Source organism: Peromyscus leucopus, chromosome 5 (assembly GCF_004664715.2).
Source record: "Peromyscus leucopus breed LL Stock chromosome 5, UCI_PerLeu_2.1, whole genome shotgun sequence".
Taxonomy (NCBI): Eukaryota; Metazoa; Chordata; class Mammalia; order Rodentia; family Cricetidae; genus Peromyscus; species Peromyscus leucopus.
Window position 1 is genome coordinate 130,517,647 of NC_051067.1, and position 19,059 is coordinate 130,536,705.

At 43.0% G+C, this 19,059-nt stretch overlaps 1 protein-coding gene across 13 annotated transcripts in view; it reads left to right on the top strand.

Moving 5' to 3' along the window:
• Pard3 (par-3 family cell polarity regulator) overlaps positions 1-19,059 on the top strand; it is a 555,581-nt gene that overhangs the window by 409,667 nt on the left and 126,855 nt on the right. For 12 of the 13 annotated variants that reach the window (XM_028887845.2, XM_028887847.2, XM_028887850.2 and 9 more), the window contains one exon: positions 10,622-10,858. The exons of the other annotated variant lie outside the window; for it this stretch is intronic. In XM_028887845.2, the coding sequence (XP_028743678.1) occupies positions 10,622-10,858 (237 nt within the window). The remainder of the gene's footprint in view (positions 1-10,621; positions 10,859-19,059) is intronic. 13 annotated transcript variants of the gene reach the window in all.

Genomic DNA, 19,059 nt, shown 5'->3' on the forward strand with positions numbered 1-19,059 from the left:
TTAAGACCACTGACTGTTCTTCCAGAGGACCAGGGTTCAATTCCCAGCACCCACATGGCAACTCAGAACTGTCTGTAACTCCAGTTTGAGGGGACCCGACATCCATGGCAAAACACCAATGCATATAAAATAAAAATAAATACATTAAAAAAAAAAAAACTTGACTGGGGATATAGTTCAGTGGTAGAGCACTCACATTGGCCCCAGATCCAATCTCAAACCTCCCCCTGGATGATTCCCTGCATTGAATCCCCCTGTTTTGGAAGTAGGGGCATTTTGTATGTAGCTGGGAGATTTCAACCCAGCATAAACTTTATCTGTACCTACTCTGGATAAATAAAGACTGTGCTCAGTCACAAATGTGTTCTCTTCATGTTTCTCTGCTGCAATTAGTGCTAAAAGCCATTTATTATAAAAGCACAAATACTAATGAATAGAAATGTTAGAAGAACAAAATCTTGTGTGCTTTGTCCCCATCACACATCATCCATTTTAATTAGAGAGAGGGGTGGTGGGCACTGTGACAGAGTCTGGAATTAAAATCATTAATTGATGTCAAGCCGAAGAGAGACAGTTAGCAGGAATCCAGTGACAGCGGGAACAGGATTTACATTCCTGCTTTATTTAGTGTATTGCATTATTTTGTGTATTTTTGCTACACAGCATCAATGCAATTTCGTTGTAATAGAAAGGAATCTTTTTTTTCCTGCAAAGAGAGAGGTGTGAATATGTGTTTGAAGAAAATAGCAAGTCAAAGTAAGTTCTTTCTTTTTTTTTTTTTTCAAAACCTGATAAAAAGTTTTAACTGTTGTTTTAGGTTTTTTTTTCCTTGCACTTAAATGAAGGGGAACAGTGTGAGATGTGTTTGTGGGTGTCGGCCAGTGTAGCTGTAGTTGCCTGCATTCATTTAAAGCTTGAGTAGTTGTTAAGTGGACAGGGTGGGCAGAGATGCATAAAGCAAGAGAGGTTTATTTGTCACACTGCATTTGGAGGCACCGGTCACCACCAGAGTCGCTGATGGCTAGCCCGAGACAAATGGGATGGATAAGGCTGAACAAAACCTAACTGTTCAGAAACATGAATAACCCCTACATCTCAGAGATAATTTGTGACCTCAGGGTCTCCAAAAAAGAATAGAGGGGTATTCTTTATAGCAGTGACCATCTGGAACCATTAGGGGCTCAGCTGCAAGGTAATGGACTTTATTATTATTATTATTTAATTTTCATAAAGAAACCATGATATTCTTATTAGGACATAGAAAATATTTTCTCCCCTGAGCCAAATTTTTTTCCTAAAGTAAGTTTCTCCACCAAGAATGAATATATATAGCATGCAGATACAACCTAGGAATGTCGCAAAGCTCCTGTCCATGATGTTTGGCCATGAACAAGATGTGAAGGGTGAATTTTAAAAGGTAAGAAGGAAAATCACTTGGTTTTCTTTTTTGTAGTTGGGTGTTTGTTTTCATTTTGCTTCTTTGATTTTATTTGACAAACGTTCATGTAGCTCAGGCTGGCTGGACTGGATTTCTCTATGTAGCTGAGAAGGAACTTCTGATCCCCCCCCACATACACACACACTGTTTCCGGAATGCTGTCTCTCCAGGAATGCAGCAGCACACTCTGCTTATGAGATGCTGGGAATAGAACCCAGCGCCTGTACCACCCAGCTACATCTCCAGAACACTCACACTTTTTACATTTAATTTTGCTTTTTTAATTAGGCTTTTAAAATTTATTTTGCTTGTAAATTTCCCCCCACAATTCACACACACACACACACACACACACACACACACACACACGCACGCACACACGCACACACACACACAGTGTGTTACTGGTTTTTAAAAGTCTCCTTCCCGGTGCCATTTGTGCAGGAAAGCTCCTTGGTGTTCGTTTGTAGAACAGGGGTGCTGACCAGCTCCTCCACTACCCTCTGTAGGGGTTGTCCACATATGGGTATGCTGACACGCTAACACTGAGGTTTTATCATCAGTATGAGCTACAGGGTGGAAAAGAACTCTGGGGCTAAAATACACAGGTGACAACAAGGTTATCCAAAAGAATGGTTCTCCAAGATTGGCTTTTAGAGGGGACTCCTGAGGGGACGGCTGTTATTCTCTGAGTTCAGTGACTGCTGGTGATCACCTAAGGGGTACAGATTTGGATACAAGCACAACAAAAGGAGTTGAGCTAGGTTTCACAGATAGCATCTCATGCTGATCAGCACTCTTCCAAGAAACTGGCCTCTTAGAACTTGTCGCCTGAGGCTGAGGAGATGGTTCAGTGGGCGAACTTCTAGTTATGCAAGATGAGAACCAAGCCTTGTCTCCAGTACACCTCTAAAAAGCTCAGTATTGTTCTGCAGGCCTGAAATCTCAGTCCTGGGGAGGTGGAGAGAAGACCAACCGGCCCTCACTGGATAGCTAGTCCAGCTGAATTGGTGAGCTCAGGTTCGGTGACAGATGCAATCTCAAAACATAAAGTCGAAGGCAATTAAGCATGGCACTTGACTGGTTCGTGTCTGACCTTGTGCATACACACAGGAACACACCATCCACCCACACACATACAAAGGAAAATGGCCCCCAATGAATATTCGTTTCTGTGTAGTTTGGAAAGACCATTGCCATCCAGGCCCCATCAGCAGTGTTGAGAAAGTGATGCGCAGGAAGACTGGGGTGGCACTTTCCATTCGGGACTCCTGGGGAACCCTCTTCCTGATGACAGCTTCTCCGAGAGCTGGATAGCCTCGCTTTTAATGAACTCAGGGTCATGTGCAGTTGCCCAATTCATTTATAAACCATCTTAGGCCAGTCTTTTGAATTTTCGAAGGCTCTAAATTAAGAACTTTGGCTCTGTGTTTATATTTGTTTTTCTTTTCTTCTTCTTTTTTTTTTTTTCTCACCAAAATTTCATCAGGTTCCCAAACTTAGGTGAGCCTTGGCATAGCACAGCTGGGTTGTAACCTCTCCTGCTTGGGAGACCAAGGCAGGAACACTGCCAGTGCCAGGTGAGCCTGAACTTAGCAAGTCCCGAGCTCAAACCGTCACCGGAAGAAAGAAAGGGCCGGGGAAATGGTTCAGTGGCAAAGCCCTTGCCTGCCATGTGTGGGACCGTGGATTCCATACCAGCACCATGAGACACAGAGGTAGACTGACATGTGAATGCCCAGGACCCCTGGCTATGGCCTTTGATGAGATGTTTGCCTTAAAGTGGCCACATGTTATAAAATAGTAAAGTGGGTTGTTGGATACATAATAATTGAGATTCAGGTTAATGTGCTGGTAAGTTAAAAATAATGGCTCACTTCTATCTTTCTGGTAGTTGTTTAGGTTTTTTTGTTTTTTGTTTGTTTGTTGGGTTGAACCTGAATTGAGAAAACAGTATGATGCAAAGAATGAAATTATCTCTTAACTATGCAGCATTTTCATTTTGGATACCCAGTAATAAATTGATTTTTATAATTATGTCTTTGACTATCATAATTGTAGAAAGGAATGTAATAAAAATCTGCTCTTTGCTTTACTAAATTGACATTAGAATTCCTATCACGGTTTCTCTTGTGAATATTCTACAGGAACCCTGGTATAGAATCTAGGACTTTCCCAGGAGAATGTCTTAACCTTTCCGCATATTCCATCTCTAACAAGGCCCTGGCTTCAGACTTGGGAGGTGAAGGCGTTTCTAGGGTGTTTGAGCACTTTGAAAGCATCTTGGTGATCCCCATGCTGGGAACAGTTAACTGAAGTCCTGTCAGAGGTCAAGTGCTGTCCCCTTTTCAGAGGGTCTTCCCAAGAAATGCCGAGTGAGGTGCATTAAGTACTTGCCTCTCCTTGCTGGAAAGTAAGAAAAACTGGGTGAGTTAGAGGGGTCGGCATGTAAGTATTTGTTCACAACTCTGAGCACTTGAGCTAGATCCTCAGAACCATGATGGGCAGAAAAAACCCAACCTCTACATGTACACTGTTGCACTGAGTACATATGTGCATGCACGCACGCGCGCACACACACACACACACACACACACACACACTAAATAAATAAATAAACAAACAAACAAACAAATAAACTTAAAAATTAAAAAGAAAAGAAAAACTAGAGAAATTTGACCCTTTGTAATCAACATTTGGCATATATTTGGAAAGCCAAATGTGACAAAGGACAAGGGAGAAAAGTGAGGACTTTGGTTGTCATGTGACAATCTTTTAGCTTCCCCCCACCCAAACCTTTTTATTTTGAAGTTATTTTTGATTCAGAGGAAATGACTAAGAACTCATCAGGCCTCATGTTCCCTTTATCCAGATTCTTCCCATGGGTTACACTGCTCATCACTATAGTATGATGGGCACGGCCCAACACACTGACCCAGAGACAAGACACGTCCATAGTTTCCAGGAGCCTAGAAGGTCTTAACCATTGTCAAGAAAAGGGTTACTGTACCTCAGAAAGCCCCTCCCCTCCCCAGGCCTCCCTTGCTGAGCCCTGGAAACTGGAAGCTTCTTCCTGCCTCTGTATTGTCATTTGGGCAGTATGATGGAGAGGAAGTCACACTGGAGGTAGCTGTGGAGGTCGCTGTTAACTCATTGTCTTACTCTGGGGTGATTCTGTCTGCTCTGTGAGGTAATCATTTGTTCCTGGGAACTGCCGAGCCGGGGCATTCTGTGACAGGGACATATCACAGTTTGTGACATATTGTTGTTATTTTCAATTTTTAATTAAAGTGATCACGTACTTTTGCATGGATATAGGTTTTATTTATGGTATAAATGCTCAGGTGTGCAATTGACAGGTCTGATGGTAATGTGCATTTAGTGTTTTGTTTTATAAATTATATAAATATTTTTTAAGTTTATTTCATTTATTAAAACTTTGTTATAAATGACATGCAAATAAAAAACATTTTGAAGCAAAATTAACCAAACCCACATTTATAATTTTCAGTGAACTTTTTTTTATTTTATTTTATTTTTCGAGACAGGGTTTCTCTGTGTAGCTTTGCACCTTTCCTGGAACCCACTCTGTAGCCCAGGCTGGCCTCGAACTCACAGAGATCCGCTTGCCTCTGCCTCCCGTGTGCTGGGATTAAAGGCGTGCGCCACCGCCACCCGGCCTCAGTGAACTTCTATACAATTAGAACAGCCATTCTGAAGCAATAGTGCTTCACATTGAATTTTACGTTTTCACTATCAAATACATTTCTGAGCATTTATTCACCACCAAAAATATAAAAATATATGACAGACTTAAGACTAGAAAAACAATTAGCTTTAGATCCTCTTTCATGACTCAAGTGCCCATTGCCTAATTCAGTCCTTCCTCATCACCCAGTATTTACCCGTTCCTGTTGTTCTTTCTGTGTGTTATAATGTACCCACATGTATGTGTGTTCGCGTGCGCACGCACACACACACACACACACACATAGACACACACACACATTATAGACTAGGGCCTGCATATGAGGGAGACCATGCATTTTTTAAAATTTCACATATTCTAAGTCTGTCCATTTTCCTGAAAGTTTTGTTTCTTTTTTCTTCAGAGCTGAATAGTATTCCAGCTTACGTATGTACTGGATTTTCATTATCCATGTACCTGCTGTTGGACAGCTGGGTTGGTTTCATTTCCTTACTATACTAAAGCAGCATTAAATACGAGGACACAAATATCCCTATAACAGGGTGCAGAGATCTCTGGGTATGTGCCCAGGAGCGGGAGAGCCGGGACACATGAGTTCTCTTTTATTTCTAGGGGGAATCTCCACACTGAGTTCCGCAATGGCTATGTTCATTTGCACTGCACGAACAGTGAATAACAGCCCCTCTTTCTGGTCATCATCTCCAACATTTATTGTCAGGTTTCTTGATGACAGCCATGCTGACCGGGCTGAGGTGATATCTTAGGGGTACTTTTAATTTGCATTTTCCTGGTGGCTAGGATTGTTGAGGACTTCCTAACAAAGTTTCTTGTTCTCTCTTTCTTAACCATCTATTCAATTCATTAGCCCATTTGTTGACTGGAAAGCTTTATTTACTTGGTGTTACTTTCTGCAATTCTTGGTAAATTCTAGCTATTAGCCCCTTGTCTGAAGTGTAGCTGATAAATATTTTCTCCCATGCTGTGGGCTGTCTGTGTTCTCCGCTGGTAGTTTCTTTGGCTGTGCAGAAACTTTTTAGTTTCATGTTGCCCCGTCTGTTGACACACAGGGACAGTTCATGTGCTATTGAACTTCCAGTAAACTGTAATGCAGACTGTGTGGTGTTCGTTGGAGGGACAGACCCATAGAGCAGTTTTTGTATTAGGATCTACAATCTGAAGTGTGATTCTTCCTGTATTAGTTACTTGTTTTGTTGCTGCTGTAAAATTCCCGAGGAAAGCACACTAAGGAGGAAGTCCTCACGTTGGCTCACAGCTTGAGGTTCCTCTGGTCATCGTGGTGGGGAAGGCAGGCAGGAAGAGCGTGAGGCAGCTGCTCAGATGCACCCGTAGTCAGAAAGTGGAGATGATGCTGGGGCTCAGCTCGCCTTTCCCTCCACCATCACGTTTAGAATGTCTCTTCCTGCCTCCTTTAACCCAATCCAGAAACTTCACCACAGGTCACACCCAGAGATCTGACTGGTGATTCTAAGTCCTGTCAAGTTGAAGTTGACAGTCAAGGTTAGCCACCATCTAATTGTTGTTGTTCTTTGCCATTGTTTATTCTAGCCTTTGTCTTTCCTCATGCATATTACACATGGTGTTTTTATGCATGCAATGTTAAAGATCAAAGTCTGGGCTCACAGATGCTCAACACAGACTTCCACTGAGCTACACCCCCAGCCCAAAGTAGAATGTAAAATAATCTCATCAGTAGCTATAGAAATCTTGCTGGGTTTTTATAGGACTTGCAGTGAGCCTGTGTATCACTGTAGAGAAAATTGACCACTTCTTACATGGAACGTTTCCCCTGTGAGTACAGGGCACCTCTCTGTTCCTCACATGGTCTTTCATTTCTCTCAGCTCCATTACATAGTTTTCACCACACTGGCCTTGTCCGTGTTCTGTTACATTTTAATCTATAATACAATATTTGGTTTGTTTATAGCTATGTACTTCAAAAAAATAAAACTATTCTAAGTGCTATTGCAGTTTTAATTTCAGAGCCTATGTGCTTAAACTGCCTTTTGTAATATAAAGTTCAGTGGGGTCAGTGAGATGGATAAAGGCATTTGCCACCAAGCCTGAAGATCCAAGTTCAATACCTGGAACCTAGAAAGGGAGATCTGACTCCTGAAAATTGTCCTCTGACCTACACACATACCCCAGAGCATAGGTATGCACACACACACACACACACACACACACACATACACACACTTTATATATATTATATATATATATATATATATATATTTTAATGGCGTTTTGTATTAAAACAAGGTCTCCTGTAACCCTCCAGTACCAGGCTGGCCTGGAACTCACGATGTAGCCAAGGACACTCATAAAATTCTGACTCCCTGTCTCTTCCCAATGCTGGTATTACGCCTGTGCACCGCTACACTCAGGTTATACTGCCCTGAGGATTAAATCCAAGGCTCCTATATAGAAGACAGACATTCTACAACCTGAACTGCTTCCTCAGCTGCCTCCTGGGGCTTTACATGGTGATCTTGTGCTCTGTCGCCTGCTGAACTTGCTCTGTTGTTCTAGATTTTTGTACATTCCTTTGGATTTCCAGTTAGACCATATCATCTGAAAACAGGACTCATTTCTCCTCTCTTACCTGTCTGCTTTTCATTTCCTTAGCCAGGTTTGTATAATTGTCAAGAACTTCCAGCCCTGTGTGGAATGATGGTGGAGAGGCCTGTGTGTCTACCTTACTGCTTGTTGGAGGGGAAACATTCATTTTCTCCACTCCATGTGAAGGAAGCTATAGGGTTTGGAGAAACACTTTTATTAAGCTTAGGGGAGGTCCTGCCGTAGTGTTGTTTTCTGAGGATTTTTGTCATAATGGGGGTAAACTTGTCAAATTCTTTTGCATCATTTGATAGAGTCATTTGACTTTTTAAAAAAAAACTAGTTTAGGCCACATTCTTGTGATGAGCCCACTTGGTCATAGTGTATGATTATTGAATTCTGTTCACTAATATTCTGTTGAGGATTTCTGCCTCCAGCTTTATTTTCTTATTTCTTTTCTTCTCTCTCTCTCTCTCTCTCTCTCTCTCTCTCTCTCTCTCTCTCTCTCTCTTCCTCTCTCTCTCTCTCTCTCTCTCTCTCTCTCTCTCTCTCTCTCTCTCTGTGTGTGTGTGGTGTGCACATACACAGATGGCATTGTCTCCATATGATTTGGGTACCTTTTCTGGGTTCTTTTCAATATATATGCAGGTGGCATTTATGCAAACAGACGTCTAGTTCAAATATGAAGAAAGGTAAATACAATGAAACATTAAAATGAGTCTTCAAATGCTACTCTACCGAAATAAGTCTTCACTGCTTTTTACATTTTTATTTTGACATGGCTGTACTTACGTCTAGTGCACAGTATGACACTCTGACACATGGTGTGATGATCAAATCAGGGAGGTGACTGTACCATGTTCTCAAACACTGCATTCAAATCCTGCCCTCTGTTTCCAGGTGCACATTGCTGCTAGCTGAGGTCACTGCCCAGTCTCACAAAAATGAGATTCCGACCTTCCTTCCTGGTTGTGACTTTGACCTCTCTGCAACCTCTCCCCATCCCCCACCCAGGCCTGCTCCAGCCTCTGGCAGCTACCCTTTGACTCGCTGCTGGGAGATGTCTGTCTGTGCATCTGGCTTCTGTCACTGGGCATGATGCCCTCTGACCTCATTCACACTGCCCTAACAGATAAAATCCCATTCTTTACATGGCTGAATAGTATTCATTTGTGTATATATATACCCCACATTTTCTTTATAAATCTATCCATTTTTGAACACTTAGGTTGATTCCCCATTAAATCTATTGTAAAAAGTGCTACCATAAACATATGGATTTTTATGGTGCATAGCTCTTTAGCAAATCACTTTTTGTCTTAAAAACACCCAGAGTCGGTGCTGAGAGATGGCTCAATGCCTGTGAGAACATTGCTCTTGCAGAGGACCTGAGTTCAATTTCCAGCACCCACGTTGGTTGGCAAAGAGTGTACCTGTAGCTCCAGCTCCGGAAATGCAGTGTGCCTCTGGTTCCTGTGGGCACCCATACACATATGTAAATACCAACATGGAACTGAAGTATAAAGATGATAATAAGACATCAAACTCATGTTTAAGCAGTGATGACCTGCTGGGTATGTGCACGGTGATTCTGAATGTTTCAGAGAGCCTCTGCAGTATTCTCCTTCAAGTTTCATAGACATCCATCCCCCGGATAAGGGTACTTTTCCCCCACCTCCTTGCCAGGGTCCGTTGCTTTTAGATAAGCAATTAAATTCATAAATGTGTAATGAAAATACTTCCCCATCAAAAATTATCCAAAATTTAACTGAGAATTGTTGTTTTTTAATAAGTCAAAATTTAATGTCAATATAATTTGAAGGGAGTCTTTGTATGAAGTAATTTAATAAAAATCTTTAAATCAGTAAAAATGATCATTTAAGATCTGTTTCTAGTTTTAATGCAGGCAGTTTTTAATTTCAGAATTTGATTGTGTGGGTGTCTTTTCTGTCCTTGATCCATTCTGGAATTTCGTTCTGTCTGAAAAATTTGAAATCAAAACTGGTGTCTCTAATGGGCGGTTTTCCTGCCATTGATGCAGTGGGGAGCGCCCACGTGCTGAAGTCCCCCAGATCCTCATGTCTGTGTGGCTTTTCTTTGAGTGGTGTGTGTTCATTAGACCTGCACATACATGCAGCTAAGTCACAGGTAATAGACAGATAGTGCATGTGTAACTTTCTAAAATTACTTTTTGCCTTTTAAAATCAGAAGTAATGTCCAAGTAGAGTGTGAGTGGTTAAGTATTTAGAAAACAGTTTGACACCAAGTTAAATGAATAAAACAGCAGTAGGAGATTGCCTTGTAGCTCCTATGACCTTGCCAGCCATGGGCTTTTGACCAGGTTTATGATAGGAGGCAATACATTTTACCCATGGGGCCGGACTCAAATTCCACCCAAAGAGCAGTTGGCTATGTGTGTGACCATGTGCACATGCACATTTGTGGGTGTGCATGGAGATGCTGGAGTCTCCATTAGCTGTCATCTTCTGTCACTCCCCACCTGGTCTTTCACTGAAACTGCAGCTCACCAATGTGCTACTCAGCAAGCCCCAGGGATTGCCCTGTCACTCCTCAGCAGCAGGCACTTCCCTGTCTGAGCTGTTCTGAGACCCCTTTGTTTTTTTTTTTTTTTTTTTTTTTTTTTTTTTTTATGTCAGCTAATTAGTGTGAGTTCACTGTATCACCGAGTCATACTGCCAAGAACAAAATGGTTATGTTTAGTGTTTATGGCATTGCATGAGAATCTAAAATGTGCGTAAATGATCACTCATAACACACCTCCTCTATAACTGCATGAAACAAAGTACATCCCACAACACAGCTTGATGAAGAATCCTGCACTCGCTTCATAGAAAAGGAATAATTTTTCCTGCTTCAGCATTGTTCCAATTTTACAGGATTCAAGCCAAAACTCGAGAATTTAGGGAGCGGCAGGCTCGAGAGCGCGACTATGCCGAAATCCAAGATTTCCATCGAACGTTTGGCTGTGATGACGAGTTGCTGTATGGAGGCATGTCATCCTATGAAGGCTGCTTGGCTCTCAACGCCAGACCCCAGAGCCCAAGGGAAGGGCACCTGATGGACACTTTGTATGCACAAGTGAAGAAGCCTCGGAGCTCCAAACCTGGGGACAGGTAGGTGCTGGTAGTCATAGCTTTGCGTCTGTGCCGAGCACAAAACTGCTTGTCGGCATTGTGCAATGCTGGTTATTACCTGCTTGTAAAATGCTGTTGTGTCTGAAGGTATTGAGTTGGCACAAATCAATGGCTAATGGAAAGAACAGCAAGAAGTTTCGATTGCTTTCCTTACAGTTCCAGCCTGGCTCACCCTGGTCTTCATGCCGCTTGGACTTGACATGCCCCTGGCTTACAGCTTAGATCAAAGTCAAACTCAACCTTAAGCAGTGCATTCTCATCTTGCCAGAGGGGCTTCTGGATAGGATAACTAAGTGCAGGGACATTCATTTGGACTATGACTTAGAAGGGCCACTTTGGGGGTGGCATAATTTTATACTATGAAAGAATTAGTAAATAAGGACTATAATACATCCGCTCTACAAGAGGCTTATTAGGCACCATAGGCTTCAGGTCTGATATGTTTATCAGTACAGCAGACAGAGTGAAATGCCGATTGTGTTTTAATGGTTATCTAGTTATTTAACTGAGTCTGTGAGCCTATATTACTGACATACACTTATTAAGGCTCTATGTACTGCTGCTATACTTACTTCAAATGGCGATATACATATTTCAGATTTTAGCTGAAACAATCTTGAATGGATCTTTCCCCACCCCTCCCTTTATAGACTCAAACACCATATGGAGTTTAGCTTTGAAGAGAATAATTCTCATTTCCTTTCATATCAAACATGTGCACACTATTGTCATAAACAATACGCCAATCGTGTTATAAACGTCGCTTATCGCTCTCTATGGCAGCTGGGCTTTGTAAATTATAAATGGTTTTACTTAAAAACAGTGTTTCTGAAGCATTTATGTGCATTAGGCTTGCCTGAAAGGCTTCTCGAAACACTGGCTGGCTGTTTTGATGCAGGAGGTTGAGGGTGGAGTTCAAGAACTTGAATTTTTTAGGATCCTCTATTGATGCTGGCCCTGAAGGTCTTGGTTCCGAGTCTTCTGCAGGACACATTCGGTGGACTCTGGTGATGATTCCTCGCTTCAGTTTTGCAACAGCTCTTGTTTTAATCACTGACTTCTAGCTATTAGTAGCAGAAGCTTGCAAATGCAGATAGCAACTTCCGGCAATTACAGAAAGAAACATTTTTAAAAATAGCAGATAGGGACAAAAGCAATCACAACAGCTCCCGAATGAGCGCATCCCAAGGCAATTGTTCTGGCCCTGCACCTCCACAGTAGTTTAGATTTTCCCTGATTATCCCAGAAAATCTATTTACCATTTGAATATGAGGAGGGAATCCTCTGACATGAACACTTAGGGTCGCTCCAGCCTGTTCCCTGTGTCCCCCAGAAGACTTGTGTGTGTATTAATGTGTGGGTATGTCAGAACTCAAGAATGAAGTTCTCATCAGTGTCAGTGACATTTTCTTTAAAAGCTTTTTGCCTCATTTCTGCTGTGACTGTAGAAGCTGCTTGCAGAAGGTTAAGTAGTATCTGAAGGTACTTTCTTGAGAGAAAGGGCCACCAAAACCCCAGCTCCGTCAGCGAGTGACTCCCGGTGGGGACTGGGAAAAGATGGCCTAGGAATTACTGATGGCAGACGAAAGAGCCAACCATTTCCATATCTCCCACACCAACTCCCAAATCTGAAAACTGGAGGAAGGGCTGTGGCAGGGACAGTTGGAGAGGACCCTCCTGCTCTCACTAACCACAAACAGCTGCCTTACACCTTGGTGCTCCCCAAGAGTAGCCATCTCATCGGAAGGCTTCTGCAAGTGTTCAAAAGGGTGGAGCATTTTCAGAGTGCTCCCTACTCCAACTTGCAACATCTAGACCTGGGTTCTCCATGCCCTGCTCTGCTAACCCAGATCAGAAACAGACTCAGCTCATGCCCACCCACAGTCTACTTCGTAGGGAGGGGTCACACTGAGCAGAGTCTCAGAGCCATGCCTTTGGTACTGCTTTCTTCCAAGGCTTCTCATCTCTACCTAGAGGGCTGTGATTTATTTTTGCAGGGAAAACAAAAGATTTCAGACACTTGCCAAACTTTTTAATGTTGGTTTTGCAAAGAATAAGATATCCATTAACGACTAATGGTGTTGCTACTTTAGAAGTGGCCTTTGTGCCTGTCAAGCCCTTCCTCTTGCCTGTTGTTGAATATGGACTTGACTTGGGAGCGTGGCCTCACTCCATTGTCTTTATTGTTGAATAGAGAGCTAAAGAAAAAAAAAACTTGGGTAGTGTGGAAGTCCTTTTCTAGGGAAAGGCGATCTCTTGCTCCTGCCACACTGCTGTAAATTGTTGTGATTATAATTGTTACTTAGATACATATAAAGATAAATTGGGACTGGGCTCCTGCGTAGAACCATTAGACATCTAATAAAACTTTAATCTTTACAAAGTTAGATATAAACAAAATGACACATCCATTGCATTTCAGCGAACTATGTTAACGTGGACTTAATAATTTTTCATCATTTTATTTTATTGGTAAATTGTAACCAAAACTAATAGGTACACTGGGTATGATGGTCCACACCTGCCATTCCCATGCCCAGGCGGGCTTGAGTTGGTTTAGATACTTTTGTGAGGCACATGCATATTCATTTCACCCATCCCTTTCTCCTGATTCCTTCAGTGCTTTTACAAATTTATGGCCCATGATCTTTGACTAGAATATTGTATTGATATATCATTTATGGCATCATCCAGTTTTTGCTATCATTAAGTTGAGACAGTGAAAGTGGCATTGCTTGGTGTATTTCTGTTTGTAAAGCTAGATTCAGGCAATGACTTTAATGTGCCTGCAAGGTGATCTAAAATATGCTTATATGAACTTAAAAAAGTAATTGTTCTAATGGAAATACAGAACTTAAAACTACTTAGAAGTTTCCTCTGATGGATAATGTACAGATGCTTGTCGACTGACTAAATGTCACCAAAATTTGCAATGGCTATCTGTTGAACTTTGCTCCTCAGATCTCTGTATTTTGTGGGAATTGTAGGCATCACTGATAATCTGAAGTGTGCTTCTCAGGTTTTCTTTGCTCGGTAAAAAAAAAAAAAAAAAAAAAAACAGTCCACAGAATGCTTTACTCAATCATTTTGATGGATCTCACAGCCAGGAGTGTAAAAGCAAGGTGGGAAATACATTAAAAGATATGAACCTAATGTCACAATGAGCACACTTTCCCAGTTCCACATATTATATGTATGGTGGCTTTCTCAAATGCCTAGAGTTACGTTTAGAAATAGATTCGTGCCTGTTGAAGTGGTCCACAGATAAGTTTGTACCTGTGTACAAGCTTTAGTCACCTTCCCTTTATTACTGTTTAGTTTCATGCATGTTTATTCTGTCAGTATTCTCATGCATGCCTAACTGTATCAGCACATGTACTAGTACCTGAGTTCATGCTGTAGTCATGGTGCCACATTCTATTCTTTATTCCTGTCCTTGGTAACATTTTGATTTTTCTCATTAGATATATGCTAAGTAGGCAGACCCTAATCTGTGTTCTGTATGAATAATTAGGCTTATATTCACCATAATGTTAGTATGCTTCTTATTTATTCTCTGTATAACTAAGGACTTCGAAGATTTAGGCATGGCCAGTGGTTCATAGTCCTGTATTCCCCCGGCTAAGGTAGCTTCTTCTTTGGCTGGTGTGTTCTGGTTGCCTGAGAACCCTGTGTCTGATACAGTGTGTGTGACATATTCCCATCCTTTTCTGCACCCTGGAAGACACTACCAGTTGCCTACCTACCCAATATCTATTCTCTCCTCTTCATTATGGAATGAATCCTTGTTTTACTCAGATAGGCAAGTGCCTACCTAAGCATTTCAGTTCTTAAACTCCTAGTGAGTTATGTGACAGAGTTCTAACTAGTAAATGTTGGAAGCAGCTGGGCAGATGGAACTTCCTGCAGAGCTGTATTTTTCCTGATTGTGTGTATGTGTGTGTGTGTGTGTGTGTGTGTGTGTGTGTGTGTGTGTGTTTTTCTTGGGATGGAGGATCTCCCTTGCACATCTTAAGCCCTTGATCCCATCCCTAGCACGTCAGAATCATAAGGCTGTTTGGGATTGCACTTGGGTGTTTTTGTGTTTTCTGCTAGGATCTTGGATAGGTGTTCCAGGGTCTTGGATAGATGCGCCAGGGTAGGCCTTACCTAAAAAGCTAAAAGGGAAAGCCACATGGAAGCCTTTGAGCAGTGGCAATCCCTTCCTGACGTGCCCAACCTGGCTACTTGTTGCCTTGGAAAAATCAGTCTGTTGCTAAAGTTGCTGCCTAGAGATTTCTGTTTCAAGAGGCCAGACTCTAGGTTGGGTGTAAGGAATTGTGTACAAAGAGCTCAAAGAGAAGCCCTGTTCTCCTCTTTCCTCATTTCCCCTCCTCTTCCTTCCCTCCCCACTTACCTGTGCTCCTCACCCCTACTCCTTCTTCTCCTTTTAAAAGACAGAATCTTATGTATCCTAGGCTGACCTCAAACACACCTCACAGCCAAGGATGACCTTGAGCTTCTTACCCTCATGCCTGCACCTCCCCAGTGCTGAGGCTACCTGATTCATGCTGCATTTTATCAGCTGAATGTTGGCCAGCAGAATCTTCTTCTTTAGCTGTTTAAGACACTTTTAAGCCCTAATAACTTTCACCTCATTGGACAATTCTTCTATAAGATCAGAGGCAGTTGAGACCATGAACTTGAACTATGACACCAGCTCGCCAGAGTTTGCTCTGTGCTCTTCCGTTGTGAGCTGTGCACTCGGCTTCATTCCCTTGACCTGTGAAATGGGCTCTCCGTGGCATTTGCTCATGAGGCTTGGCAAAGAGTAGCTCTGTCAATCGCAAAGTGCTTAGCTCGGCACCCAGTGCATCATAGACACTATTTCAGAATTTGTGTTACAGGTGTTGTTTACAAAATGGGCTTTTATTCTAAAGAGAGCACAGTGTCCCCACATGGATACAGAAAACAGTGAATGAAATAGAACCGAGGGTGGGCAGGTCATAAAGTGTTTCCTTCAACAGTAGAAACTTAAAGATTGGATACCCCTGGCTCATCTATGAGTTGGACAAGGGTGACAAGTTTCAGTCAGGGTCATTTAGAGTTGGAAAATCTTCATTTTGTACTTTTCCATGGAATCCATTGGAAGTCTTCATGTTCTCTTTTCATGGAATTCCTACTGATCCCTAACTCCTGAGCTTCTACAGAGAGTAGAATCATCAACAGTAGACGCTCAAACTTCACCTGTACTCTTGGCATTTCTGTCCACATCAGGCAGGCTCCTGGTGGGGCTAACAGCAGGACCCATGATTGGAACTGTCAGAGACTTGACTGTAGTCTGGGGCTTAAACAATTTCCTTCAGCCCCTGTAGTTTAGAGTTCCCAGTACATGGTGCCATGGAGAAGCGGGGAGAACTTTTAACAGGTGGGAGCCAGTGAGGCCCTCAAGTGGCTGGGAGTGTATCCATGAGGGAACTCTGGGACCTTGGTCTCTTGCTCTCTTTGCTTCCTGTCCTCTAGGTATGAATTGCTGTTTACCATACACTCCGACGATCATGTACTCTCCTTTCCAACCACAAAAACAGATGGACAACTGACTATGGGCTGAAGCCTCCATAATGGAGGCCAGAAAAAGCCCCCTCCCCTTTTTCTAAATAGGGCAAGGTGAGAGGTTGAGACAAGATCTCATGTATCCCAGGCTGGCCTTAAACTAAGTAGGCAGCCAACGGTGACTTAGAAATTATCACCTGCCTCTGCCTTCCAAATGTTGGCCATGTGCCACCTTGCCCAGTTCATGCAAGCGCTGGGACTAGAGCCCAGGGTTTTAGCCATGCTTGGCAGACACCTTACCGAATGAGCTACATCTCCAGCCCCTGAGCAAACCTCTTTACAAACGGATTATCTGAGGAATTCGTTGCACTCATGCCAAGCTGCCACATAGGCTATGTTCTAGAACAGTGGTTTTCAAATTGTAGAGTATGCAGAGAACCCAGAGTACCCCACCTATCTCCCCACAGCACAGTGTAAGAGGTTTCTTTTTCAATGTGGAGTCCGTTCCCAGAGCTGCTTGAGTAGGAGGGCTGGGAACCCTCAGCAAATGAACCCCACTGCAGGAACCTCTCCCAGGTATCCTGATCTCCTAAGAATTCTGGTCCAATAGGTCTGGCTGAGCACTGCCCACTCATTGCTTTAACCCATTCCCCAGTTGACTTGTGTACAGCTCACTCATCCATATTGGGAACACAATGCACTTGGGCTATGGAAAAGAAAACCATGGGTGCCACCATGAGCTAGCCCCTAACATCTGTTAATAGCAAAGCTGTGAAGCAATTATAATCATCACTGGACACAGCTCATTTCATTCACAGTTCACCTTGATTAAAAAATTTTATTAAGTGGCTATCTTGCACAGGTGTTATGATTCCTGTATTTTATTCATTGTTTCTTAACAACACTGGGTTTCTTTTCATACAAGTTACACAGTTCCATGTCAGAAGTTTAGAGTGCTTCGAATTCTAACAAAGGTGTGCTGAAGTCATGGTCAGTAATTTTTTTTTTTTTTATTGACTTGAGGACACCGTGCAATCTGTATTTGTATTCGGGTCCTGGACTCGGAGGCAGCTCTGTGGACATTTGCTTACTGTCATCGTGCAATCATTTGCCACTAAGAATGCATTGTCCTCAAATAGAATTGAGATAAAGCAGGAACTGTGCTGTTGCAAATCTAAATGCAGGAAAATAGTAGGCTAGACTCGCTGAGCTTGACTAGGACGCCTTAATGGAAGCATAAATACCATAATCATATGCTTTTTGCATGCATTTTACCATGAAGGGAAAATGCCAGTTTTAAAAGAAAAGACCTTTATGAACTTGTTCCCCCCCTCCCCACTAAAACTGGAATCCTGTTGAGTCAAAAAGAAGTCTGGCAGACACAGTACAAAACTAATTTTCTGAGATGCAGGCAGTTATTAAACGTGTGCCCTTTGGAAAACGTCAGGTCATATAACAAAATCGCGTTTGCTATTCAAAAAGTCAAATACTCCTTCCACTCACTTCTTATTATTTATGTCTGTTTTTCTTGAAACGTGAGAAGGTAGTTCTAGAAAGGGGTAAAGACTGTCAGTGAGTCTGTAGGGACCGCCGCGGTCCTGTGCTCCGTGGGACCTGGGCCAGGTGGCGGGACCCTCTGCCATCTGTCCATTGCTGACACTGGCTGCTCCTTTAGCTCTAGCCTCTGCAAGTGCCTCAACTCTATCACTCCTTTCAACCTCCTCCTCAGCTCGGGAGCAAGAAGCCAGCCAAACCGGCATCTGACTTCCTGTTCCTTCTTTGCTGCAGTTTACCGGCCCCCGCCCCCACTTCCCAGTGGAACGGGCCCCACTCTGAGAAACAGGCTGCTTGTACTGTCGCTACTGTCTTCTTCTAGAGACAGGACCCTTCAGCTGTAGCACATGACAGGTGCCTGCCCGTTTGTCAAGCTAAGGAATTCCGAGTCTCTTCCTCTTCTACAGCACTGCTCCCATGGCCTATAGGAGTCTCCCAGCATCCTCCTTGTCCCCAGTCTTGTTCTTGACAAGTCCCTACTTCCACCACTACCTGGGGTTTTGAACTTAAAATAGGACTATGCCTCACCTTTGCTTGAAATTATTCTGTAGCTTGTGTCTAAGATGTAATGTATTGCTTCAGCACGGGACATCTGGTTCCCCAGCTTCTCAGTTCAGGCCCTCTCCTACATATTCTGCAGTGCCCTGTTGGTTCACATCTCTTTGCTAGCTCCTGGTCAGTGTGAAAGTGTAAACCTAACTGTACCAGGTACACAGGTGAGCCATTTGGCTTTTGGTGTTACAAGTTCTGCACGTGTTATATGTTGGTGAGAAAGAGTGTCCTAGTTAGGGTTTCTGTTGGAGTGATAAAACGCCATGGCTGAAAGAAACATGGGGAGGAAAGGGTTTATTTGGCTTACACTTCCAGGTAACTGAGGGAAGTCAGACTAGGAACCCGGGGGCAGGAGCTGACGCAGAGGCCATGGAGGCGTGCTGCATACGGGCTTGCACCCCATGGCTTGCTCAGCCCCTTTCTTACAGCACCCAGGACCACCATCCCAGGGGTGGCACTGCCCACCTTGAGCTGGACCCTCCCACGTCAATCATCAGTCAACATAATGCACCACGAGCTTGTCCACTGGTCAGTCTGGTGGG